We start from the raw sequence: 27775 nt of genomic DNA on the forward strand, positions 1-27775 counted from the left end.
ATGTTGTCATCTGCCATCTTCTAAACCACTGACACCTCTACCGTTGTTGCTCTCTTTTTTTGGTGTTTAGTTGGTCATGATAATTGTCTGTTGTCCACCGAGCGTGGCAAGTCCAGCAGTATCATGTAGAAAATGGAGGTAAAAGTAAGAGGCATAGACTAGACAAGTGCTAACTAGTCACGAGGGTTAAATTTGTCCTTTCTATATCTCTTTCTTTTGCGTTCATTTTTTTATGCATATTTGATGAGATGTGTCTTTTTATCTATGTCAGTTTTCATCATATTTTGTTTTCAGACTGTATCCAATTCATGCACCCATTAAATTTCACCAATTGCTTTGACATTGTTGCCCATCAGCCTATTTCATACTTATGTTCCCCTTTTGGGGGGGGGGGGGTGAGGGGGGTTACACTGATGTGACAGTGGCTATTTTCAATGAACCCTCTGTCATGAACATGCACAAATCTGTCCTCTGACTAAACGAGCAGTTGATAGCACCTGTATTATTTTGTCTGCTATGGTGATGTTGCTGGACTCTTCTTCTCAAAATATTGCTCAGTTGACGAGCCCGACTCCTGGAAGGTTCAAGTTTGCACTTTCAGAAAGTTGTCCATTGTAGAATGGGCAACTAAAAAACAAGGATATCATTGTTTGGTGTTTCAACACATTTTTCTGTTCTTTGCTATCCCACCAGCCATGTCGGGTCTACAGAGCAAAACATAGATTAGTGTTTTATAGAAATGCTCAGCGAGGTTTTAGTTCAACAAAGTAAGTCTTGAATATTGTTACAGGTCGATTTATATTTAGCATTTTGCTAATGTATGGAACTTTTTTCTCTCATTTACAATTGTACACTATAGCTTTTTAAGAAACCCCATCCATGCAAGAAACTGACCAATAGAACCAGCGTGGTGGACCCAGGACCTATAATGCCTGGCTTGAGCTATTGCCATGACAAGTTGTTTTTTCATAACTTAGACAACCTTAAGCCATCCCTACACCCACTCAAAGGTAAGCATACTGCCGCAGTGCCAGTTCACAGGAATGTCTGGTTGTGTAGACATTCCTGTGAACTAAATGTAATAAATTTGTGTACAGTAGACCCGCAATAATTCAAACTCTGATAATTCGGTTGAATCAAACAAAATTCAATTTTTTGGTTGGCCATTTATTCTTTCAAATTCAAACTCCATCTTTCGGTTAATTCATACTTTTTGCAGTTCTATACCAGAAAATATCTGCTACTTTCCCACTACTGTTTAAAATTTTCAAGCTTATAGAATCCTAACAGTCTAAAAATGAAAAATAAGCACCTTGCTACTTCAAGGGAAAAGGCTTTGCTAGTAAAACAAATGTTTGAAACAAAGCACACGCATGGTAAACCGTAATGCTTCTAAACTGGTATAGAGAGCTTTGTGCTAAAGGCACATACATAGAGCATAGAAGTAGTTGGCAATTCCCGATTTCTTTAGAAGGTCTGATTAGCAGTAGATGGCTGATAAACTTGTGGATCTTACACCTCTGCTTTCTCTTCATTGCGTGCAGTTAAGGTTTAAAAACACTTAATAAATTTTTAAATATGATAAAAGCAATGCCTAATCATAATGTGTGGTGCCACTTCACCCACAGTCATCTATCTGAGAACTTCTAATAATTGAAATTTCTTGATAACTCAAACAAAATTCAGAGGTCTCTTCAAGTTTGAATTAATAACAATCAACTGTATTTAAGTAAAATAATATCTATAAAAGTAGTTTCACTGCAGATGACACCCTATTATAGCAAAGTGCAACTGTGGCACATGAGCGAGCAATGTGGTATTACATGCAATAAAGTGGTCGTGTGTGCCTGGCTCAACAATTTTACTTGTAGTGAGCATTTTGGGTCGAGTTTCATCTGACAGGACAAGTTGGGACAGCATGCATGTTGATGCCCTCTTCTTCTTTCCTTTCTTTCTTTTTTTCTTTTTCTTTGCACAGAAACAATTACTGTTGTTTTGTATGACCTTGCATAGCTGTAATTATAGATACAGATATTGAAGAAGTTCTCATCATTATTATCTGTGTACATACTACAGCAAAAGCTCATTAATTAAAGTTTGACTAATTGAAACTTAAACTTCACTCGAAATGATACCCTGGTCCCAGCACAGTCTATTTCTATAAGGAATAACTCCCGATAATTCAAACTCATCGGTATCTACAATGGTTAATTCAAACTGAGAGCCCCTAGTTTTCATCACTTCTCACAGAAGTCGGCCTAGAGTGATCACAATGTTTTCCGAAACGAAACCATATTTACTAGAGATGCGAAACAACAAAATGGCAGCATGTCTCTAAATTAAAATTGGGATGCTGCATTGGAGTTCTTGGACAAGCTGCAAATGATGCTCATGGGGTTGCGATGAAAGCACAAGCAAATGCGAATCACTGATTACAAGTCCAAAGGTGGCTTCTTTGGGTTCTGTTCATGCGCACTAACAATGCCCATTCATTCTAGCGCCCACCCGTTAACTCAAACTTCGCTTAATTTTATAGTCCCCTTTGAGTTTAAATGAACAAGCTCTTACTGTAGTTTTTACCTTGCCATGTATAGTACAGCTGGAAATAGTTTCCTGTCATGTGAGAATTAGTGGAGTCAGTTTCAGCTTCTGGAGGACAAAAGGTTACGTTGTTTGCTTACAATAGTGATCTATTCTCGATACTTTGCCTATCATGAATTTTCTTTTACTAGCGTCTCTGATTACAACATCATGCTCTTGCTGGAAGCTCTCTTCTTTAATTCAACTGATTGCTGTGCTTGTGCTTGCCATTGTGTGTCTAAAGATTACTTTTTTAACTATAATTATATTATACTTTTGGTTCATTTAGCAGAGTCTGTACTTTCGTTCATTTAGCTGCCAAATCTTCCGAATTTCTCTTTAACTTGACGAGTTTAACCTTGTTCTTCAATTTTAATGATGTTGTGTTAAGTTCTATAAAATATAGATTCTGTTCACAAAAAAGTTTTAAGGGGAGATGCTACTCGAAGACACTTTTTCTTTGATATTCACCTCAGAGGAATGAAACTTGAGCTGTTTGTGGCACTTTTTATGCTAATTTCAAATATTTAATTAGTTTTCTTGCAAGTTACACACTTTTAGCTCTGCAACATGACAAAGTGAAAACCTTAACCCTTTTGCCCCCCCTCTTTTTATCCCTGAAATTCTGTAATTTTTTACCATTCATAGTTCATAATGCTTCAAATAAAGTCTAGAATGCAAATAACTAATTAGAAAGCACATACAAAATATGTAATATGCGTGAAAAATAATAGACATAAAAAGTCTATATTTCACTTGCCCTTGTCAATCAGTTTCAATCAATCAGTTTATCATCATGTCATAAAAGGATGTTACAGGGAGTAAAATATACAGACGAGGGTCCGAAAGTACAAGACTGCAACGGGACCCTCCCGTAAAGGTATACATACAATTTTTATTATACAATAAAATGTTGAAATTTAAACTAGATAATTGCATTTGTCATACTTTGGAAAAATTTTTGGCCGAAATTTCATGCAGATCTGAGCACTAGAAATGCCCGAAAAAGGAGGTGCACATTGGAAGAAATGGCAAAATTTGTGTTTTGAAAAAAACGAGTTTTAAAGCTAAAATTGAGTTTTTATTTATGAAAGATAATATTAAATCAGATGAAATTTACACACCAAAAAGAACAATCCTTCTCGTAGTGGCCACTGCGACTAACATACGCCAGCACCATGAGTTTGTCCCTCTCGGCGTTTTCAAGCCGACTCCTCACAGACAGGGCCATGAAACGCTTGCAAAACTTCCGCTCCATCTGGCAGAGCCTTGTGCCAACTGCAAGCTAGGAAGAAGTTCGACAGGACTGCGAAATCCAAACTAAGTCCAGTGTCATGCCATTTTGCAGCCATGTTTGTGCCACATACCCTCGTACATAATGGCAGTGTCGTCCCTGCTAAGTACTCTCACTGCGAGTTCTTTCGACCTCTCCAGATTGGTGCTGACGTCACCCATTGCCGCATCACGAACTTTCTGGCTGACGGTGGTGAATGACTCTGATGCATTGGCTTTTGCAAGCCAACAGCTGCCGCAAATCGGGCCAGGTGCTCGTAGCCTGTTCCTAGAGAGCGCGCCGCACAACGGCTTTCACTTGCGAGCAATGCCTTTTTTTCATTCATAACGTAGATAATTACACGAAAAAAGCATTGTTCAACTGCGCTGCTCGACAAGACATGGACCTCGCAAACAGGTTTCACAGCACATACAGGCGCGCAGCGGCCAATGGCGGTCCCCGATTCGTACCATGTGATAAACCAGTCGCGGCGCTCGAAAAACGCACAGAAGAGTGATTCTTTTTATTATTTCTTGCACTGCATCAGCGAGAGAAACTGTTGTTATTTGAAGAGTGAGGCTCGACTCTTCGACTCATGCGATCAACAGTGGCTAGCGGCGGCGCATTATTGGCAGCAAGGTGCTCGAAGAATGCACACTTTCGACCTTTTAACTGGCATCTTGTGCTCATTAAATGAATTTTTAAAGCATTTCCAGTTAAGTCTCGACTAGTAATATTTTTTTTATAACAGTAGAGGTACTAATCTTGTCAAAACAGGCAAAAAAAAAAAAATCGGTAATTTTGAAAAAAAACTCGCGTTTTTCGACCCGCATCTCCCCTTAAAAGGGCCCTGCAACACATTTCCAAGTAATTATCTAATGACCTCACTATAGAAGTATATTGCCAAATGAATAAACTGTTTTTGTGAGGTGAAAGCTATTTTTCACTGTTTATAATTGCACGTTAAGTTTCCTGCTGCATTGCAGTATTATAATGTTCGACTCGCATGTTCACAGGAGTCTTGACTACTCGTTAATAGTCTTTTCTAAGACTAGTATGTTCACAAAGTGGTGTAGGGCCCCATTGTTGAAGGATAAAGGTGGCATAAGATTGTAAAATAGAAAAATATAAAGCAATTAAAGTTTGATGGTGCTTTTGTCATACCCTTGAGTCAGCGAAATAGATCCAGGTACAGTCGAACCACACTGATGTAAGAGACAAATGGGTATCAGACACCAGTGTGCCTACAGTGAAGTACAGGTTGATAGGAAAATGCATATGAGGTACCCCGATTATAAGAGACATCTTATATGAAACACAAGAACTGCGGCCCAGAGCATGCCTCTTAAGGTTTCAACTGTACTGGGAACTACTTGCTCTGAGCAAGTTCATTCAGATGAGTTCTTGAAGCAGGTGATCCTTCGACAATGGAGTCATAGAGAAAACTGATCTAGAAATGTGTTGACTTTCACTCTGCTGTTTATATAGCATCATGATGTTTGTGCCCTTCATGTAAAGATTGATCATAAAACATATTTTGTATGTTTATACAGAAGATGGTGTTCAGAACAAATTTTATTTCTATTACGTGCAGCTTGTAAGTGGAGTCTTTCAGAAATTTTTAGTTGTAAGATAGTGATCAACTTTGCCGTGTAGACTATGCTTATGGTCACTTGAAATGAGTGGTAGAAAGTCATACTCCTGTAATAGTCCTCTCCATAGATCCTTATGAATAGAACTGCATTCAATAGAAGGCAATAAAATCTTCAATCAATCACATAAATCAAGCTTGTGGAATTGTTTCTTTTCTAGAGCTAAAAGGCCCTGTCGGTCAGATAATACAACATGAGAAGACGGTGCTGGCAGTGGAACAAAACAAGGGACTCATTGGACCCCTGTACAACCGATACGTAGCCTGGGGATTTGCTGATTACAGCATTCGTATGGGCCCTTATGAAAGCGAGCGCTGCAACTTTGTCTGGGAAGATGTCCCATCTGGAGAAATCCTTTGTTGTGCCTGCCCAGACAGCAAAATCATTATCACAGCAGGCACGAGCTCGGTAAGTGATGGACATTCTCATATGCTTAAAAGAAATGTTCTTTTGAAAATTTCATCATCGTCCTAATTTATTAGGACGATGATGATATTTCTCAATTGTTCTTTCGATTATTGCATAAGGGGGGCATAGACGTAGATTATACAGCCATCACGTAAGCTTGTGAAGCTAGCACACAAATGTCTTTCCAGAGTGGCTATAGTGGCTTAGCATTTGCATCTAACGTAAAAGTGCTCCACAAAGAGATGACTTCTGCAAAATTGCAATGCAGGAAAGTATGTTCACAAGAGAAACCTACCGTATTTACAAGATTGTAGGTCGACCTATTTTGTCCTAATTTGAAATCTAAAGTTGGAGGGTTGACCTAGAATCGAAAACTAGTTTTGGTTTTAAAAGGCCGGATTCACAAACCAACCTCAGTCTTACCTCACGTTTTCCTCAACTCTCTGTACTCTCTACACGGCGTTATAAAGACACGAAAATGGTAACAGGGTGAAAGATGAGGACAAGTCTGGATCATGGATACTGGCCTCGTTTGTTCTTCAAGCGCAATAAGGTTTAAAACCGGTGAGAAAAACTCGAGGAAAAGATGAGGTTGCTTTGTGACCAAAATCTCCCTAAAATAATTCCCGCGTATTTTTGTGAAGCTAGCTTTCCTTCAGTTCAGTTCAGTTCAGTTCAGTTTATTACCTTAAAGGCCCCCCTTTCTAGGAGGGGCATTACATAAGGGGTGGTGTTTTATTTAGGTTAACAATAAGCAGTAAAAGTTGTTTTAGCATTGAAGATGATCAATAATACGGTCTTGAAAGGCAGATGATGAGGCGATGTTGGCGATGTCCCGGGGGAGGCCGTTCCAGTCCGTGGCTGCTCGAAAAAAGAACGAGGCAGAAAAAGCAGCGGTGCATGATAATGGGCGGGAAACGTGAAATGGATGACTGGTTCGATGAGATATGCGTGCTGCGGCTGCTATATAAGGTGGCTAATTGAGGGAAGAATGAAATAATTTGTGATAAAGCACGAGAGTCGCAGTGCGGCGGCACAAAGAAAGGGGTGGCAGTCCATATTTCGCTTTCAAAGATGAAATACTGATATCGTATGATTAAGATGAGTGAATGAATCTGGCAGCACGGTTTTGTACCGCTTCTAATGCTTTGATTAAATACGCTTGATGTGGGCTTCATATGGCAGATGCATATTCTAATTTCGGTCGGATTAAAGATTTATGCGCAAATAATTTTACATGTAGAGGGCCTAGGCGAAGATGGCGTATGAGAAAACCAAGTGCTTTATTAGATGCTGAAACTACATTAGCCATGTGGGTACGCCATGATAAATCATAAGACGAGGTTATTTCAAGATATACGAAAATGGTAACAGGGTGAAAGATGAGGACAAGACTGGCTCATGGAAACTGGCCTTGTTTGTTCTTCAAGCGCATTAAGGTTTAAAACCGGTGAAAAAAACAGCTTTTAAGCACTGCCGTGAAGCTATTTTGGCACACCGGAATTCGATTGTATTTTTCAGAGACATCGTCAACAATTTTTCATAAAATGTACTCAAGCTCTTTCTTTTTTTTGGGGGGGGGGGGCGATTTTAGGGAGGGGGGGGGGGTCAACCTACATTTGAAGTGGCTTACAATCGTGAAATACACGATTGTACACACCTCACTATGACATGTGCAAGAAGCTGCTGAGAAACCAGCCTGAGTTTCCTTGAATCTTAATGGAGCTACTCTCAATTGTATGCCAACTTTTGCTGATATAAATAAGTACAACCAGTAAGATCTAAATGCTCTATAGGAAAACCACTTGGAATGTTCAGATGTCAAGTTCAAGTTCTGTATTTCAAATTGCCCATTAGGTGAATTGGCGTTAACTGTTGTCAGACTTATGGTTTACTTAAGGTGCGCAGCAAAGCCCCCAATATTTAGCAATCTTTCAGTATTCTTTTGTTGTTGATGCCAACAGTGGCAGCTTTTGAAAGTTGTGATATTTTGTGGGTAAGTAGAGGGTAGAGGATGCAAGTTTTGTTCCTTGTCCCAGTAGGTCAGGCATTGTACTTGGATTTTTCAGGTGGTGACAGTGTGGCAGTTTGACAAAAAGAAATTGACATTGAAGCAGAACCTTCACGGCCACACAGAGGCAGTCACTTGCCTAGCAGCATCGCGGCCATACAATTTGATTGTCAGTGGCTCTCGGGACTACACCTGTATATTGTGGGACCTTAGCCGCCTTGTCTTTGTGCGTCAGCTTCGAGGCCATACTGCTCCAATTGCTGCTGTGGCCATCAATGACCTTACGGTAAGGCGTGCAAAGGATTTGTTACAATTTAAACTGTCTTGAAGTGAATATCAAAAGAGTTTAAAAAGACTGTTCTTGTTTATAATGAGACAACTCGTGGATTGTTTATTCAGTGGCACTGAGGAGGATTTAATGTTTGCTGGTTTTTGTAACGCTAGAGTAACAATAAAAATTGAAAAACTTTTCTTTTGTATCATTGTCTGCCCTGATGAGGTAGGGAAAAAAATACTTAAAAAATTTTTATTTATGGGATGTTCATCCACACCATCGAAGGCAGTTAGAATAGTACAGGGTTTGGTGTACTATTGCTTAATAGAATAGAACGCAGCTGGGAAGCCAGATTTACAATCATATCCCTGTGTGAGTGCAGTGTACAGCTCGTCATCACCAGATCGAAAATCTCATTATCACATAGATTGTTCTTAGAAGTGACAAGTGCATGAACCTGGCCATGCAAGGGGCATTTTCATCACTACATAAGAGAAAACTTGTAAATACATGTCATGTCGACATCATCATGAAATTTAGCACAGATGTATTGTTATGGAGTGTAAAGCTAAGCTCTGTGCATAGTTTCACACATAAAAAATTTATTGGTTGTAGGTGTATATTTGTTTAGAGACGTCAGTACTTTCATACTTCAACTGTGGAGCCAAAAGGATCTGCTTCAGTAAAAATGGCACCCCATGCAGCATTATGTGATCTCCAGGGCTCTTGGCGCATTGGTTCAGAAGCAGTAATGCTGTCTTTTTTTTGCATGAAATGGTTCTTTTCTTAGTATGAGGCATGTTAGCAATCCAGTGGAAGCCATTATGCATTCATTTAATTCTTCCGCACACAGCTAGGGAATGGAATAGTTTGTCATTATGGGTATATCAGCAGATAATTTTGTATCATTACTTGAAAATCACGTGCATGCATTCCACAGATTAAACTGTGAGTCATCTTATTTCATGCATTTGTACCCAAGATATTTTAGTTCCTTGTTAATGTGTTTTACAATCTTACATGAATTGCAAGAACATTCAAAATTTGAATATTGACTATTTTTTGCTATTCGATTCATGTTCTTTTCGGCAATTCACTATTTGAAGTTGTCAGATATTGCAGTGCTTCATGCACGCACACAGTGATATAAAGTGGGCCTGTCATTTCCAAACAAATAAAATACAACAGTCGACATAACAAACTTCATGGCTGACAAGTGCAGCAGTGTCAACAGGGAAAATATTAAACCAGTGGGGAAAATGACTGCAAAAATAGCAAGATGCATGCACCTTGCGCAAGGCTTCGATGAGCCGTTCGTATTGACTTTTCACCTACGTTCACCTAGTGCCGCGCCACTAGAGTTCAGAGCATTAACGGGTGAAACGGATAGCGGCTTGAAAGCCTGAACGAGTCCCTTGCAAGTTACGTTACATTGCTGCCTAACTTATATGAGTTCCATCAATAATGTAAAAAATCATGGCGGCCGAGCTGCGTTTTAAGCGCACGCAATTGCTTCGATCACACCGAGGGAGTGGTAGCCGGCTGTGTGAATGCACACTTTAATACTTTTTTTTATAGTTGGGCTTAGCCTTAGCGTATATTAGCCGTCGATTCCAGCACCAAAACAATAGCCAAAAAGTAGCCAAGTAGCCATCTTCTTTTGTCGCCGCAGCCTTTTAAAAGTAGCCAACCTGGCAACGCTGCTGAAGTGGGATGTAGTAGTAGCTTGTTGATGCTACTGTTTAAGCTCACACTGCAGTTTGTTCCAATATTGGTGTTGGTTATGATAACATTACTTTGCTGATGTAATGACCTATTCTTTATTGTTGATGACCTACTTTTTATTAAGTGCAAGATTTTTGCTAGGACTGTATTCGAAGCAGTGAAAAACTTGGATAGAGCTAAAGTATTTACTCGCGTAATGAACGCACTTTTTTTCTTAAAAAAATCGGAGCAAAGTTGGGGGGTGCGTTTATTATGCGGGGTAAATTTTATGAAAACTTTTTTGGGAGGAGCAAGAAATGTGGTAATGCAAAAAAAAGGTCAAGTAGTTTATGCTTTCACAATTGACATACATGCGCACTGTTTGGAAACAGCTTCTTTGTTGCACTTACTCATCTTCGTTGGTTGCATAATGGCACTATCTTCTGCATGCTGATCGCAGGCGGCCCACGCACCCCATAAAAGTGTTTTGCGTCTATCTTTTCTCGCAATCGTTTAATCGCAAAAGTGGTATCTGCTGTGATTTCGAGGGGTGCTCGAAAGCGTGCACTACGATGCACTTTGCCAACTTCGCGGCAACCTTGCCCAACAACCGCAATGACGCCATCCACATGTAGCAAGTAACCAGCATTGCAGCAAGCTACCACCAAAGCATCAAAACAAACTGTCGATATTAAGATTAACAGCAACATACGGCCGCTGCCTCACTTCTGCATGAGAAGTTCGTCGCGCGGATAACAAGCGAAGCGAGGGGGTGCTATCATGTTGCGGAAATCGTCACAATCTTTTCTGGACAATCATTTTTTTCTGATTTTCCAGAAACCCGCGACGCCATAGCGACGAATGACCCTTCGCGACAACGATTCCTGTCATCATCGCTCGAAAATCGCGTGCACGCGGTTAAGCTTTTTCGTATTCGCAGGAAGTGACCATCAATCAGTTCGCGCGGGCAGTTTTAAGCACACAGCAAGCGAAGGTCACGCCCCCTCCTTCGCCTGTTGCTGTGTATATACCCCCGTACTGTACCGTACCATATGGTATTGTTTTTCTTTCTATCTGTGCAGGGCCGTCCCCCTTCCCCCCGCCCGTCTTATCTGTGCTGGGTTCAGGAATGGTGCAATGGGTTCAGGATGGTGCAGATGGGTTCAGGAATGGTGCAAGTGTAGAGACATCCCAGCTGATAAGCACACAACCAGGGAAGGTCCCTAGATTCTTATCAGCTGGATGTCTCTACACTCCCACCATTCCTGAACCCCACAGTGGTGCACAGATAAGATGGGGGACCTACTGGCACAGATCAAAAGAAAAACAAAATGGCATGGGGCAACAACGGGCGGCAAGGGGGGGGGAGCAAGCCGCAGTGGTCAAAGAGGGTGGGCAAAATAATAAAAAATGGAAAAGATCCAACAGGTGAGGAGGCGCCAGGTGTCGGTTAGCGGGACTGCAGTGGATGAATGTAAGGAGTGCATTTATTACGCGGGGAAAAAAAAATTCAAATTTTGATGACTGAAGTTGGAGGTGCGTTTATTATGTGAGTGCGTTCATTGCACGAGTAAATACGATACATCTGTGCCTTGACATTTGAACTGTCATCGATGCTTCAATTTAGCATATTTTGAAGAATTTTAAGTTATACATATATTTTGCGCTGTGGCGAGGCACTAATGCTAAGTTGTAACTTTTTTTTCTCGTGTATTTATCCATATAAGTGTGTATGTCTGCATTTTGAGTTGATAAGAAACTGGAAAATTTGCAGGGAGACTTGGCAACCTGTGCTGGCACACACATTAGTCTGTGGACCATCAATGGGCAAGAGGTGGCCAGTGTGAACACCGCCACTGGTCGCAGTGACCGCCTGCAACAGATACTTTGTGTCTGCTTCTCACAGCTAAATGAATGGGACAACCAGAATGTCATTATGACAGGCTCCAGTGATGGTGTTGTCAGGGTATGTTATGATTGACTAGTGTTTCTTGCCTTTTCAAGGCATCTCATTGCTGGTATTTATTCACATGCTCCGGTGCCCCATAAGTAAAACGGACCATGCAAGGTTTGGCTAAATCACGTACAACTGCATGCCTGCATGCTCTATCAGAGAAGAGGTTCTTCATTTGCAAGCAGACATGTGCCATAAGATAGTGCCATTATTTCCGTTTATAAATAAAGAACCATTGATTCTTTAGAGCACACTGGCGTGCAGTTTTGCATAGTTGGGTACAGGTCTTATGATTCGTTTCATTTTAGGGGCACCTTACCATGCTGTGAGTCCTGTACTCCCAAATTAATACGTAGTTTCTGGCAACTTAAGAAAAAAAAGGGGGGTACAGCATGTCTCCACATGTCTTCTTAATCATATGGTGGTTTTGGAACGTTAAACCCTATATATCAATCAATCAATCAGCATGTCTCTACAGCAAGCAAGCTGCTGGAGAGTTGCCTCTGTTAATATTTGTCTTTATTTTCCTTTTGTTTTTGTGCCTTGGAAGTGTTTTAAATAGTGGGTTTAACCCTACTCGGCATTCAGCACTTGCTGTGCACATCTGTGACCAATTGTGCATTTCGATGAAGGGGACACACATAGCACACAGCAGCATAATCATCAGGAGCGTATTAATTTTTTACACATAATGTGTGCATATGCAAACATGCATTACTCTCTATCAGTAGGGTGTTTTCAGGAGTTTGTGTGTGTACTGGCACAACACCAATCGTGTGCTTGCCTCAATTTTTCTAAAAGCTGTGTGACATCACTCAAACTATGCAGACTGCAACAGGATTATTTTGTAAAAAAACAGCCTTGGTGATGTGTGGTAGTTTTTTATGTCAGTAGGGTGTTAGCTTAGAATCTTACAGCATCATGCCATATTATGTGCATAACACTTTTAGTCTCTGCTAAAATGTGTGAAAATTCTGTTGTTTTGGGGGCACAAACACAATGATGTCCAGTTTCCTGCCACCATTGCTGCAAGAAGCTGGTGTGGTTGCCACGCAGCACAGCTGTTTTTCAGTAGCAGTGCTTGTCATCAGCTATTTGTGACATTCACACTGCAAGGTGCATGATGTGGTCAAGCCATGTCACATGCTGTGCAGCATCTGAACACGCGTAATCCAAACTGAACTAGCTTCAGATTGCCGTTTTTGTTCAATGGGTTCGGTAGCCGCTGTTGTTTGTCACAAAACTTAAGATTGTGTGAATATTAAAAATTTAAAGTATTTTGATTAGTCTTTGCTATTCAATTCGCACTGATATTTTTTCATATTCAAACTTCCAAAGACAAATGTAGTTAATGCAGGTGCAGCACCAGGGGTGGGCATAAGGGGGGGGGGGGGCTGAAGCTTTCCTAGAATTTTCGCCTGCCTTCCTCCCCTGAAGAAACTCACTGCTCCCCCCCCCCCCCCCCCCGGCAAAATAATCCTGGCACTGCCCCTGAGTCAATGCAAAATAATCCTGGCGCTGCCCCTGAGTCAATGTCTAATTAAAAGTGACCCAATCAAATGTTTAATACGCTTCACCTCATCACATTTTTGTATTGTGGCAAAGGTGTCTTTCAAGCTCTGCTATGGTAGCAAATTTATTGACTCAAGAAAACACTGGTTCCAACGTGGAGATGATAGATGTGGCAAAAGTAGAGGTGGGTGCTCAATTAGGGCTGTTTTGAACCTGAAATTTGGGCAGGAAGTTCGAAAAATCAGACGCTGAAGATTTCTGGCATCCAAAATTTCAAATGTTCCTGTATGTTGATGGCTGTGAGAAATATTTGGAATTCCTAACTCGAAGGGAGAACAACCTTGTTCACACATCAGTTGGGCTTCCAAAAAAGTTGAAAGAGAAGGAGAGGCTGAGGAAATAGCATCTTTGCCTTTCACTTGTCAAGTGTTGTCGCCAAGATTTGGTTGCACCAAAACATGTACTGTTACAATTTGGCCTCTGCATTGCCTCAGTCTTGATGAGACAATGATTAAATACTGCCCCCCCCCCCCAGCACTTCATCAACGTAGCAAACAAACACTTTCATGTTGCTATATCTCAAGAATTTGCTTAAGAATCCTCTCCAAGTTTTTTTCCCCCCACAATTACGCTTCAAATTATTCAAGAAATGTTTCATGTGATTTGCACTCGCACTTCTATATTGTAATTTGCTTTGCACCCAAAATTTTTTTCATTTGCATAGCTCTAAAATAGACCTTTGCTTATTCTTTGTTGCCTTCACTTTATGTGAAAAACTAGCCATCGGCAAAGGCAACGCGGGTGGGGCAGCCAACATAGCATTAAGCTGGCTGCAAAGGCAGGAGTGTTGCTTGAACCCATTTATTTGCTGTCAAGAATGTCTTACCATTGTATGAAGTATAGTTGTTGGCCCCTGTGGAACGACAGTGTCATTTTTTTCTGGCCAGCATTTGGGAAACGGCAGACAGCAAAGCACTTTATGACAAATGGTTGTAGGATTATAACTTAAATCTCATATCTAATCCTGAGGTCCTTGTTTTTTATCCCTTTTGTGATCACATTTTATTTTCAATAATAAAATATTGTAGACAGCAGGATATCATGTAAAGTCCCACCATTTCTCCAAATCACATGGGTTCATTATTTGGTATAATGTACCCTTTTCGCTGCAGTATTATATTCTATTGCAATGAGTGTTGTGTGTATTTCTTGGCCTGGTTCAAGTTATGATTGTAGTTGAGCCCTATCTCTAGTGGAAGGGTACCAGTTTTCCTTTAGGTCTTTCGTATAATAATGAGGGGTTATTCTGCAGACAGACTTTTCTTTTTAACTGCTTTGAACATTACTGTGTTGTTGTAGTTCCAGAAGAGATTAAAGATACTTGTTCATCATAACTAAATAATGTTTGGAGTTCATGCAGTTTAGGCTTTTTAGTGCAAACGAATTCGAGCTCCATTGATATGCATTTTTTCGTCTGTTCACATTAACAGTATTGGCTGTTTGTGACTGCCACAACATAACAACCACATGTAGTGAGCTTATGTGCCATTGAAAACGCACAGTCATTAAGTGTTTTATTATTTTTTTCTATTTCTGAGTTATATTCTTACATTTACTTATGTATTTTAATTTCAATGAAAAGTATAGCAAGGGTGGAAGTGCTGCACCAATTGTGCCATGCTGCACCAATCTGACCTGCTGCACCAAGCAGTGCCTAAATGGCAATTGGCTCATGCAACACCAAATTTAGTCGAGAGCTTCATCATCGACTGAGTAGTACACGTGGGCTACACTAAGGACGCAACCTCGTCCATACCACACGTCGTATTTAGAATCATATATGAATCTTGCGCCATGTGAACACAATGCATGGTTCTTGTTAAGGTGATGTTTGTGTGCATACCTCATTATGCGACTCTGTACATCTTTTAACAGCAAAGCTGTTAGGCAAACTATAAAGACAGCAATGCTGTTTCGCAAAAAAAACTCGCCACACCATTGCTGAGCATTAGTGCAGCGAGTTTTCTGCCCTACAAACTGAAAAAAACAAAAACAAAGAAGAAATGAAAATTTGTGACACAAGCGAAGTGATGGCTGCTATAGCAACAATTTGTAATGTTGTAATGGAGAGGCCGCGTGCACTCGTTTCTTTCTAGTTTTGTTACTGCACCATTACGCGTGTAACGCTGCCTTGCACAAACTGTGCCCGAACAACTGCGGACCACCTAGATAATTTTAGAACCTTCTAGTGAGATTACGCATACATTACAGTTTGTTCTGAAACTTACGCGGCCGCTAGCGATAACACTGGAATCTTGATGACATATGTTTAAATGCCGCCGCACTTTGCTGCGTGGCAGATTATCGACGGCCGACGCTCTATGTTCGCTGCTATCAGTCCTCAATGTGTATTGCTTGTGGGCAGAACGTATCATGCGCGGGCAATGGTTCCAATTTGTAGTTTACGCGGAACATGGCGGCGACGGCAAAAACTCGAGTGTCCATATACCATATTTACTTGCGTAACGAACGCACTTTTTTTCTCGAAAAATGGGAGCAAAGTTGGGGGTTCCATTCATTACGCGGGGTAAATTTTATAAAAACTTTTTCTGGAGAAGGAAAAAGTGTGGTAATGGGGGGCAAAAATAAAGTTAGGTCGCTTAGCCTTTTGCAATTTACATACACGTACACTGTTTGTAAACAGCTTCTTTGCTGCACTTAACTCATCTTTGGTCGTTGATTGCGCTATCTTCTGCAAGCTGTCCTCGGGCCACTCGCGCACGCCATAGAAACACCTTGTGACTATCTTTTCTCGCAATCGTTTAAACGCAAGAGGGGTATCGGCTTGTGATCTCGAGGGGCACCCAAATGCTTGCACTCATGGGGGAACGGGGAATGGACGTCAGACTCTGCCCAGATGGCGCTGTGAAAAACGCCACCACCAGCGCCCCCATCGCCGCACCGGCCATAAATGGGTAGTGCACAGAGAGCCGTCTGCAAACGAACAAGCATAGGCCCTCCTCTTTCGTTGGTCTTGAGGCGTGGTTTCCTGAAAGTCAAGGACCTCGCAAGCTTCTTCTTTAAATCCAGCCTCGCTTCATAAAAGTAGGCTCACTTCATAAAAGTAAGCTCATCACAACGAAACGCGGGTGCAATGCAAAAGATGTTTCATTTATTTCGGAGTACTGAAACGAACAATTTAAATACAAGCAATCATCGCATGGCATCGAGTTCGAGGCACGCATGTGTTCTGTAATGCCTGAATGCATTAAACTTAGGCATACACATGATGCGAAAGCGAGGAAGTGCATGCACGAACCATCTATGCGATCAGTGGTACGAAGCTCGCTTTATCCGGCACTAATGGCCCTGGTGATTTTCGCTTTGCAGTTGCATTATATATCGATTTCTCGCTTCCTGTGCATTGAACTGTTTTATTACACATGCTCGAATGTTCTGTTGACGGTTGTACTCTGTTTGTATATACTGCAAATGGGGATACATGTGTGTCCACTTTCTCAGTGTTCAACGAAAGGCAAAACCAATGCCTCCAAGATAGCTCCGGTAATCGCGGAGACCAGCGGCAAAAAAAAAAAAAAAAAAAAAAAAAAAAAAAAAAAAAAAAAGAGAGAGACCTTGATTGTGATTGAGATCATTTCTCGATTTGCGTGTATGACGCAAATCGAGAAATGTCCCATTTCCTAGTTAAAGCCGGGACTTAGAGCCTTGAAAGCCCGACGTAAGTAATGCTGTATGGTGGCGACAACTTCAGATTATCAGTGATCGCGACTTGTGCGACGCCTGAACCGCCGGGCGTCACCTGTCTACTATTGTATGTCAAGCACCACCGTCAGAGGGCCTGTTAAGCTTTATAATACAAGTTACCACGGTTCTCCGTCAAGGCTACTCAAAACAATAGCAGGAGACCTACATTATCACACTTGTGCAAACGGCTGTGGAGAACACGAGTAATTCGCTTACCCAACATGTTCGCAACAGCCTGTATTAAGCGCTCTCGCCATTCTGTTTTGCAAACGCTGCGTAAATCAGTAAAACTGAAGTCATTTACATCCGAGGCAATTCACTACACAATAGTAGTGCAGAATGACGTCTTTTTTTATAGAGCGCGGAGCTGTTGCTTCTGCTCTTGTTTTCGCCATCGTTGAGGCGTGTGAACCAGCAAGCACTTCGCGGCGGTTTGGTGACGCATTTGACTAGGGAAGAGAAATTCGCAGCTCTTTTTCTGGGTGTTCAATGCGCAAAAACATTCTGAATCTTTGTTTCATGCGTTGTAGTTGCACCTGGTTGCGTAGAAAACTGTGCAATAGAGCTTTGCACTACTCAAAACTGCGTTGACAGGTGGCGCTGCGTGTCCGCAACACTCTGGCGTCTATGAAAGAACAGTTAGAGTGAGAGTTAGAGTAGGCTAAAAAAGAAAGGGAGGGGGGGGGTCGCAGGAAGCGACTGACGTCGGTTGGCGCTGGCAGTTTCGTGACTTTCGCTCGCTATGTGTCTATCAGCTGCGATGTCTCTATACTTGCAGCTCTCCTGAACCTCGCTGTGGTGCACAGATAAGACAGGGGACGTGCCCCACACAGATAGTAAGAAAAGCAATATGGCACGCGGCAACAGGCGAAGGGGGAGGGAGCGAGCCAAGGTGGTTGAGGGGGGTCGGCAAAGTAATAAAAAATGAAAGAGAGCCAACGGGGTGAGGAGGCGCCAGGTGTCGGTGTCGGGAATACAGCGGATGAATGTAGGGGATGCATTTATTACAGATAGAAAGAGAAGCAATATGGCACGCGGCAACAGGCGAAAGGGTGGGAGGGTGTGAGCCGAGGTGGTTGAGGGGGGCTGGCAAAGTATTCAAAAATGGAAGAGATTCAATGGTTGAGGAGGCACTAGGTGTTGGTTAGCGGGACTGCAGCGGATGAATGTAGGGGGTGCGTTTATTTTGCGGGGAGGGGGGAATCCAAATTTTTGATGACTGAAGTTGGGGGTGCCTTTATTATGCGAGTGCGTTTATTACATGAGTAAATATGGCAATTCCTATGGTAATAAAACATTTTTCACTTAACTGCCTATCAATGGTGCAGTGAGTGCATCTAAAGTTCCTCGTGGTTCTTATGTCAGCTGTGTGGTCTAGTGGCTAAGGTACTCTGCTGCTGACCCGCAGGTCGCGGGTTCAAATCCCGGCTGCGGCAGCTGCATTTCCGATGGAGGCGGAAATGTTGTAGGCCCGTGTGCTCAGATTTGGGTGCACGTTAAAAAACCCCAGGTGGTCGAAATTTCCGGAGCCCTCCACTACGGCGTCTCTCATAATCATATAGTGGTTTTGGGACGTTAAACTCCACATATCAATCAATCAATTATGTCAGCTGTGGCACTTCAATGACCGGAACATAAGTTTTTTTTTACATTTATTTCTTATGGAGCCCTATGGGTTTAGTATGAAGATAACTTTTTTTGTGTAGTAAATCATGCCGAGTCTTGAGTTGCTGTTCATTTTGGATGCAGTGTCTTAATCACATTTTGAACATTGCAAAATTTTAACATGAAATTTTTTTATTCATTTGAAGTCTAGTAGCTGTCCAGAACGCCGCTTATGTTTTTCTTCGAGTTGCTGCTCTTTCACCGTTGATGTTGTAAGGTTTAATATGTATGAATTTTGGGTAAGTCTGGTCGCATGATCCGCATTGTATGCTTAGTAAAAACCACTGAAATGTTTTGTGTTTTCCAGAAATCAAAAATTCTAATTAACAGTGACATGTGGCCCAAGAAATCTGCTCCAAAACCAAATTTTGATGCTCCAAAACACATCTTTTGCTGCTTCAGAGCTGCTCCAAAACTCCCTTTTTACTGCTCCAAAGTCGTTTGAAAACCGCATTATTCCTTCTCCCAAAGAGCTGCTCCAAAAGACTGAAGCCCGCTTCCACCCCTGTTATAGCCTATATCAGCGGTCTCAAGGATACCACGGCTTGTGGGTCGGAGTCAGGATATCAAATATATTCTTCAGCATGGGCTGGTACAGTAAGAAGAAGGTGAGGGAGGGGAAGGTAGTTCGAACACGATGTTAGCTGACATTGCTAATTGGGAAGTCCATCCCATATTTCATATTCGTGTCATTTCTGAAAAGGATTTGGTGTCAGGTTTCAAGAGACATATCAATATATTCTATAGAATGACTAAAAACTGGACACTAATTCTCAGATTAACATAGTTTTTGTTCCACTGTTATCATGATTAAGTTAAAAGGGGTCATGAACCTCTTTCTCTAGTAATCATCAGATGGCCTCAGTATCAGAGTTTATTGTCTCATGAATCGAATGCCACTACACTTTTTATAATTCATTAAAATTGATTGGAAATATAGGGTTTCGTTTTGTGCTTTAAATCTCTTCTCTCGTCCCAACGAATGCGCTGGAATCTACACACAGAGAGGGATGGCATGGGGGAAACACGTTACATCAACGACATCATAAACTCGAGCATGTGTGATAAAACATGATCTCTGCTTCTCGTTGTGATTTCTGAGCAAGTGTGACTCACTGTGTGATGTTAGCAGGCTATGTAATGCGGCAGTTTCAGCACTCCAAGCAAGGAAGGGTATCTGATCTGAACACAACCCTTGATTTATGTCTGCTATTGGCCAACAGCATGTTATTTGCTGTTCGACGTCTAACAGCAGGGCTGGTAGCTCTTAAGAGAGTGGAATGCCTCTGTAGAGGAATGGGAACTTCACGCTTCACTTTTAAACTCTCTTTGCCGGGCGCGACTACAAGATTTGGCTGAGATGTTCATAGCAGTGTCTGCTATCTACGAGATGTGTTTTCTAATCAAGCCCAAGGGGTGGTTTATGATTCAAAATGGGGTCACCGCATGGGGTGCCTCACACAAACATATGAGCGTTGAAGAGATACAATTGATGGTGTACTGTTTTGTGAACCTAATAGTTCTCTACTGTGCAACTTACAGATGTGGTCTGCTGACTATGTGCAAATCCCCATAGAGGGTAAAAAGCAAGCCCAAAACAGCACAGCCATAACACCAGCTGTTGTCGAAGAGCCCAGTGTAGCCACAACCCCTGAGAAGTCTTCCTCCCCTCCACCGGCACAGTCAGCCCCACAACAGGAAACGATGGCTGAGAGGATAGTTCGCAAGCTCAGCGCAGTTGATACTGATGATGTGGACAGTTTTCGAACTCAGCACACTTCTGCTGCCGTGCTCATTAAGTGCGGCTCAGACAGCTCACTCTCGGAGGATGATGGTGAGTGTTGTGATACCCCTTACTTGTTTTCCTTCTAAATTTGGTTTAAAAGTAGTCTTCACATATTACTAAGCTTGACCTTGTGTTGCCAGAATAAATTAACTTTTCGCTGTAGCCTAACTCTAGAAACTTGTGGTGTAATTATGTCAACAGCAGCTGCAAGATCACTTTTGCAGACACTCTCCTCTTGTGATTTACCAGGCATCACACTTTCGTCAGTGGTCATCAGCATAGCAGGGCAGAGCTGCAGTTCTTGTACATTTCATACTGCTTTAGTTGTTCTCAAAGCACATATGTCTGCCAAGTGAAGTGATAGTCAAGGCCATTCATTTCGCTGCTTGCTTTGCATATATGGCTGCTCCTCTCATCACCTACATACGTTCCCCTAGGCTCCCAAACATCGTGGTGAACATCTGTGATTGTTTATTTTCGTAATTACATTAGGTTCTGATTTGTAGATATTTTGTAGTCGAGAAGCATATTTTATTTGGCTGTAACAGCACCTGATCGATTTGTACACTCAAACCTCACTATAACAAAGTTGAAGGGGAGCCACAATTATTTTGTTATATCCATTATTTCGTTATATCGATTATAACAGTTAGTGGCAATGTATGCTCAGATGGGCGCACACCTATAAGCGTGCAAAGAAAGAAACCGCCTCGCGGCTCGATGTACCACTACGTGACCACGCGTGCCATGGAAAATAAACTCAGTCGAATCTCATTAATTTGAACTTTCGGGTAATTCGAACTCATGCTGAGGTCTCATCAAAGCTATGTGTATTCCAATGGACAAAAACGCCCTGTAATTCGAGCGCGCAAGCACTTGTGACGGTTCATTCGAACATACCACGCTCCAACAATGCTCTCAGCACCATGCCCTATCCTGCGGCAGCACTTTTCAACGCTGCGGGCGAAGAAGGAAAAGAAAAAAGAAAGAACTGTGGTAGATTGTTTGCTCTGCCTCAAATGCCGATCTGCGATGCGCCTGTGCCACGCCTCTCCCTTTTCCGTCTCTGCACGTAGAGACCCTTCTTTCAAGGCCGCGCACGGAGAGAGAGGAAAAAAAAAAGAAAGTCATCGCGGAGAGTCCTCCTTTCTCGGTGCAGAGGGTAGCAGCCATGGTAGCAGCGGCGTCGCAGTCGTGGCCATCGTGAGAGAGAAATCACTTTGAACCGCGGCGCCGCTTCTCCGTCATGTGACCCGCTGAGTGGTTCCTCAACAATTTCCACTGGCTGTGTGGAGGACGGCTCTCTCGGCCGCGCGGAGCGTAGCTGTAAGGTCGGTGCGGGAGTTTTGAAAGAGTCGCATCGAATGAGTATCAAACTTTGCAGAAAACGATGTAGTACTTAATACACTACGGTCATTCTTTTATAGACCATTTGACAGACTAATTTAGTTCATTATATTCATTTACTGGTCAATTTTACTTTGTTACAACGAGGTTTGAAATGCATGGTTCTCAATGGAGCTTTCAAGGGGAATTTCATTTACTTTGTTATATCCATTATTTCATTTATATCCTATTATGTTATAACGAGGTTTGAGTGTATTAGATTTATGGCTCATTGCACCAGTGTGTATTGAGTATGCTTTCGCTGTAGCAGTTTCTTATATATCTCTTTCTTTCTAATGCACTCATCTTTAGTGCGTTATAAATTAGGAAAATGTGTGTGAAAAAAAGCTTGGGCACCACTTTTTTCCAGACTCTGTGAAGAGCTATGGTCGAGGTGCTACCTCCCCACTCTCTGGCAGCAGTGGAGAGAGTGGCTGGAGGCGCTCTTCCCAGGACCGCCGGCCTTCCCTGCTGCAGCATTCAAAGACAGTGGTGGGTCTTCTGAACACCCAGCAGCAGTCCAAGGCAGCTGCTGAAGCTGAGACTCAGGTGACCCTACTGCACATATTTGTCGGGCTGTATTTCAGAAGGGAGCGGTAGCCTCTTTCACGGGGTCACTGTGGCAGCAGTATCAAATCTTCTCTTTCTCTTGAAGCTTTTCATAACCAGCTCAGTATGAACCTGTAACCAGTGATAGGCTTTTTGCACAATTGATAAAAGACTACACATTGCTAGGGTGCATGTGTCATATTTAACACAGGAGTGTCACTACACTTATTAATTTCTTTATTTAATGAGTGAATACTTCAGGCAAGGGTGCACATATCGTATTTAACGTGTGGTACTTCGGTCGACTCTCGTTAATTCAAACTCCAAGAGACCTCTGAATTTCTTAAAATTATCAAGTAGTTTGAATTATCAGTTCTCAGATATACGATACTGGGTGAGGTGACACACCACATTATGATTAGGCATTGATTTTATCACATTTAAAAACTTTTTAATTGTTTTTAAACCCTACCTGCACACAATGAAGAGAAGGCAGAGGTGTAAGGTCCACATGTTTGTTAATCATTTACTGCTGATCAGACCTTTAAAAGAAATCGGTGAATTGCCAACTGCATCTTTGCTATAGGTATGCGCCTTCAGCACAAAGCTCTCTATACTAGTCGAGAGGCATCACGGTTTACCATGCGTGTGCTTTGTTTCAAACATTTGTTTTACAAAGCCTGAGGTGCTTATTTTTCATTTTTAGACTGTTAGGAATAAATAACCACACACACAAATTTTTAAACAGTAGTTGGAAAGCAGCAGACATTTTCTAGTATGGAACTGAAAAAAGTATGAATTAACTGCATGATGGAGTTTGAATTAAAAGGCTTTTAAATACATTGAAAGAATATAGGGCCAACCAAAAAATTGAATTTCATTTGAAATAACTGAAAGTATGAATTATCAGAGTTTGAATTATGAGTCTACTGTACTTATGTTCTACTTATGGTTCAGCTTAAATTGAGGACGATGTAGCGAGCGATAGAAAGGAAAACCACAGGTATAACTTTAAGAGACAAGAAAAGAGCAGAGTGGATCAGAGAACAAACCAGGGTTAAGGATATCATAGTTGAAATATAGGAGAAGAAATGGCCATGGGCTGTGCACGTAGCACATAGGCAGGGTAACCGCTGGTCATTGAGGATAACTGACTGGATTCCCAGAGAAGGCAAGTGGGTTAGGGGGAGACATAAATTTAGGTGGGCAGATGAGATTAGGAAGTTTGCAGGTATGAAGTGGCAGCAGCAAGCACATTACTGAGTTGACTGGCAAAACATGGGAGAGGCCTTTGTCCTGCAGTGGACGTAGTCAGGCTGGTGATAATGACTACTTATGTATTTATTTATTTTATTTTTTAAATACGTAGTGCAGTCATTTAGAAAGCTCAAGTAGAATTTTGCTTATTTTATACCTTTGGTGTTGAATTGGTGCTGTGAAAAATAAGGTGAGAGGGGCCTTCAAAGGGTGGTACTTTAGAATGCTTTATTTGTGCATTTAATGTCTGGCATTGGAGGTTTCTTTAGCTTAGGGCCTCTTTTTTATTATTATTTGAGTCTCAAATTTCTTATTAAACACTGAAGGTAACATGACCGTGTCGTGAAGCTATCCAAATCTTACAATGTGTATCTTAACGCTGGGTCTCCCACTATGAATTTTATAGGTAACCAAGTCAACTTTGGCTATTCCTGAGGATACAAGAAGCACCGGAGGATGCACAACTGAAGATTCCAAAGGGGCTGCGCTTCGCATTAGCAAGTCGGAGAACTCACTGACTGACACCTTTGTAATGATAAATGAGACTGATGCACTTGACGCAAACAAGAGCATTGAAGTCCGCAAGCTTAGGCGAAGGAGAAACATATTGCGAGAAGGTGAGTAGCATCAGTACGTTAACGAGACAAAGAAATAAAATACAATTAGTTAATGTAGTGTCTATTAAATTATACTGGCTTGCAGCAAAGCTACAACTGCATGCCAGATGTATCGATAGATCAGAGTAAGGCCACTTAACAGGCTGCGTTTTTACTTTTTCGTACATATTAGTAAGTGTGTTGCTAAGCTACTTACCAATTAATTCTTGTTATAATGTGGTTTCGTGGTGATGTGTGGCGTTATGTGTAAATATTTTGCTTATCTCGGAATTCACTACTGTCCAACTCTTTTATAAGAGACTCTGGTGCAAGAGACATTTGGGTATAAGGGACACTAATGTGCCTATATTGACACAGGGGTTCATAAGGGAATGCATACGTGGTACCCTGCTTATAAGAGACACCTTTTATAAGGGACAGGAATCGCTGCCCAGTGCATGTCTCTCATAAAGGGGTTCAACTATTTAACAATATTATTTTCTATCATTTTCTTGCTGCTGCTGATTTACTTGGTGACTGCGACATATTTTTGAAAGGCGCATTCATCCAAGAAATCTCATGCTTTTTGGTTCTTTTGTTTCTTTTATACAGGTTTTAAGTGGTCATGCCAACTCGTGTTTAGAAGTAAATTGACCATGCACACTGCATTTGATAGAAAGGACAACAACGAGCCTGCAGCCGTAACTGCTCTGGCTGTGTCCAAGTAAGTTACTTTGGCGCACACTTGTTACACCAGAGCTTATTGACCATTTGAAAAAGTTTTCACTTGGAGTGTATGACTTGCTAATGGCCTCTGTTACATACCCCTCAGCTGGTACAATCCGGCATCTTGTCACTCATTCATTTTAACAGCAGTCCACTAGCGCCACAGCTTATGTGAAGTTTCATGAACAGAAAAAGGTATTATAGTTCTTGGGGGGAATAGAAAGCAATTTTGGTAGTGTGTGGTGCGCTAAAAGTGGATCACATGCAAGACACTCCTCTCTGATGTTGCTTAGTACCATGAGGAAAGAGGTCACTTCCTTTCTTGCCGGCATGAGAGTGTACGTGCGGCTTGTGCACTAAAGCACAAAAGTCTGATCACAAGAATGATGTCCTCATTCAACAGTGTCATTCTAGTTAGAGCTGTGTGAATAGCAAAATTTTTGGTGCGAAGCTAATTCCAAAGTTGAAGTTTAAATGCAAATCAAGTAGAATATTTTTTGAATATTTCTCTATCATTTCCTAAATATTTTTCAAATATTTTGAAGTGAAATTACAGAAAAAAAAGGAAGTTGGAGAGGATTCTCAAGTATATTCTTATGAGATGGCAACATGAAAATGTTTCTTCTGGCTAGGTTGATGAAGCGGTGGCAGGGTGGTATTGTATAATTGTCTTATTGAGAATGGGCCAACGCAAAGGCTGAATTCTATTTATATACATGATTTGGTACAACCAAAGTGTTGCTGACAACACCTCACATGTTGAAGGCAATGACACTATTTCCTTAGCCTCTCCTCTTTCAACTTCTGAAGACATGCAACATAAAAAGCACTTTTTTGAATGGGTCATTATTTCTTACTTTACAGTACACTAAACTTCACAGCCCTGAATGTGGCCATTGTGTGGTCACACAAAAGACTAGTTTGAAAAACTTGCATCAAGACAAATCAAAATCTGCATCCTATGTTGTGTGCTCCAAACATTTAGCTTCATGCTGCAAAATAAAATATTCTGCTATCTGTAATAGTTTCAGATATATTGCAATAATTTTCATGCAGGGTGTACAAAATTGCCATTTTGAGAAAATGAAGAAAAGAAAGACTTCTAACATATTCAACTGTAAAAATGTATGCACTTATATTTACATTGCCATTGACATTAAATGAATGCTAAAAAGCCTAAGGAGTGCAATGCTGCAAGCTGATCGAAAATTGAATGAGTACTTCTCGAATTACAGCACAGTAAAGTTCATTTCATGTAACTAAATACAGAAATTTTTATATTGAAATAAAAAAATGAAGCTGCCCAATAAAAATAGGCTCCCAGCATTGTTTTTGTGCACATTTAGCTACGTTGTGCGAAAACAATTGCAGCTCTAGCTGTCCTAAGTCTATTTTTACCGAAAAAGCAAAAGAAAGTGGTCAAAATCTGTGCTTCGAGAATAATGCTGTTAAAACTTAATTTCGCCGTTCCGAGGGAAAAATATCATGGCGCACATACTTTTAGTCAGTTAATATGCACCGAGAATGTAATAGGACTGATTGTTTGTACGAGCGTGTCGTTTCTTCCAGTCCTGTAGCAAGTTGTCGCCGTGTGCTCGTCTGCCGCGAGGCCGCTTATCAGTTCGGTGACTGTACTGACGGCGATGTGCGACACATGTGCATGCGTCATCCACGATTCGTCGAACAATGCGGCGATGTTTTCCGGCTTGTCCAGAATAAGTTGCCTGTAAGTGTCGCGAACCAAAGTTGCTCCCTCGCTCATCAATTTTGAGGCTACACGAATGCCGAGGTGTTAGTTTCCTTTTCACGTAAGACTGCCCCATTTTCGAGCGGAGATCGCGACAAGGTTGCAAATACGTCGTTAAAAGCAGTCTACTTGTTGCCAGTAACCTCCATTGCGGGGGCTGCGAGCATGTTTACTGCGAACAGATTGACTTTCTGTTGTTGGTCAACGCGCGGCGTACTCCACTCTGATGACCCGTCGCGCAGTTCAAGGTCCTTTCGTCAGGCGGGGGAACCACAATATCGGCGGGTTTAGCGATAAGACTGCACTTCCGTTCCGTCACTACAAAGATTTATATCTCTGGTAGCTTCACTTCTGCTTTTTACTTGCCGTCCTCTAACTGATGAGGCTGCAAAACACAGCCGTTCTCAGTAACGTTGTCAGCAACCAATGGGCTCGTACGTGAGTTAGGCCCACACCGGTGACTCGGCGACCGCCGTTGACCACGTCGAGTTCGTTATCCTCGTTGTCTTGAGCCATAGCGGGGATCTTTCTGAAGTTCACAGCGAACGAACGACCGCCACACCCGCTTCACAAATTACTGTAGCACGGAACTTCTTTACTGCCGCAAGCAGTCAGTAGCACCATGACAAAATGGAGCGTGCCCGTGCGTGTCACGATGGTAAAGCAGACGTCGAAAGCGCCCCTTGGCCAATCGGATACCTAAATTTGGTCACGTGCCCCTAGCAGCCAATTGAATCGCGCGCTAGTGCTTCTCGATGACGCGTTTTTGCTAAAAACTAATGAGCAAGGTGAGCCAGCAGTGGCGGGAAATTGAAGATGAAGAACGACCCTTCCAAACGAGACCAAGATGAACACGATAGCTCGTGTGTAACGGCAACAGTTTGGCGTGAAAAAAAGCCGCGATTTTAGCGTCAATTTGTGCTCACATCT

The 27775-nt window shown here is 41.8% G+C and overlaps 1 protein-coding gene across 2 annotated transcripts in view; it reads left to right on the forward strand.

The window, feature by feature from the left end:
- Window positions 1-27775, forward strand: part of bchs (WD repeat and FYVE domain containing 3 bchs) — a 227185-nt gene that overhangs the window by 183689 nt on the left and 15721 nt on the right. For both annotated transcript variants that reach the window (XM_037413472.2, XM_037413474.2), the window contains 8 exons: window positions 860-1010; window positions 5666-5913; window positions 7983-8210; window positions 11677-11868; window positions 20341-20632; window positions 22341-22519; window positions 24183-24393; window positions 24985-25096. In XM_037413472.2, coding sequence (XP_037269369.2) covers window positions 860-1010; window positions 5666-5913; window positions 7983-8210; window positions 11677-11868; window positions 20341-20632; window positions 22341-22519; window positions 24183-24393; window positions 24985-25096 — 1613 coding nt within the window. The remainder of the gene's footprint in view (window positions 1-859; window positions 1011-5665; window positions 5914-7982; window positions 8211-11676; window positions 11869-20340; window positions 20633-22340; window positions 22520-24182; window positions 24394-24984; window positions 25097-27775) is intronic.

Source organism: Rhipicephalus microplus, chromosome X (assembly GCF_043290135.1).
Source record: "Rhipicephalus microplus isolate Deutch F79 chromosome X, USDA_Rmic, whole genome shotgun sequence".
In the NCBI taxonomy this organism is placed as follows: domain Eukaryota; kingdom Metazoa; phylum Arthropoda; class Arachnida; order Ixodida; family Ixodidae; genus Rhipicephalus; species Rhipicephalus microplus.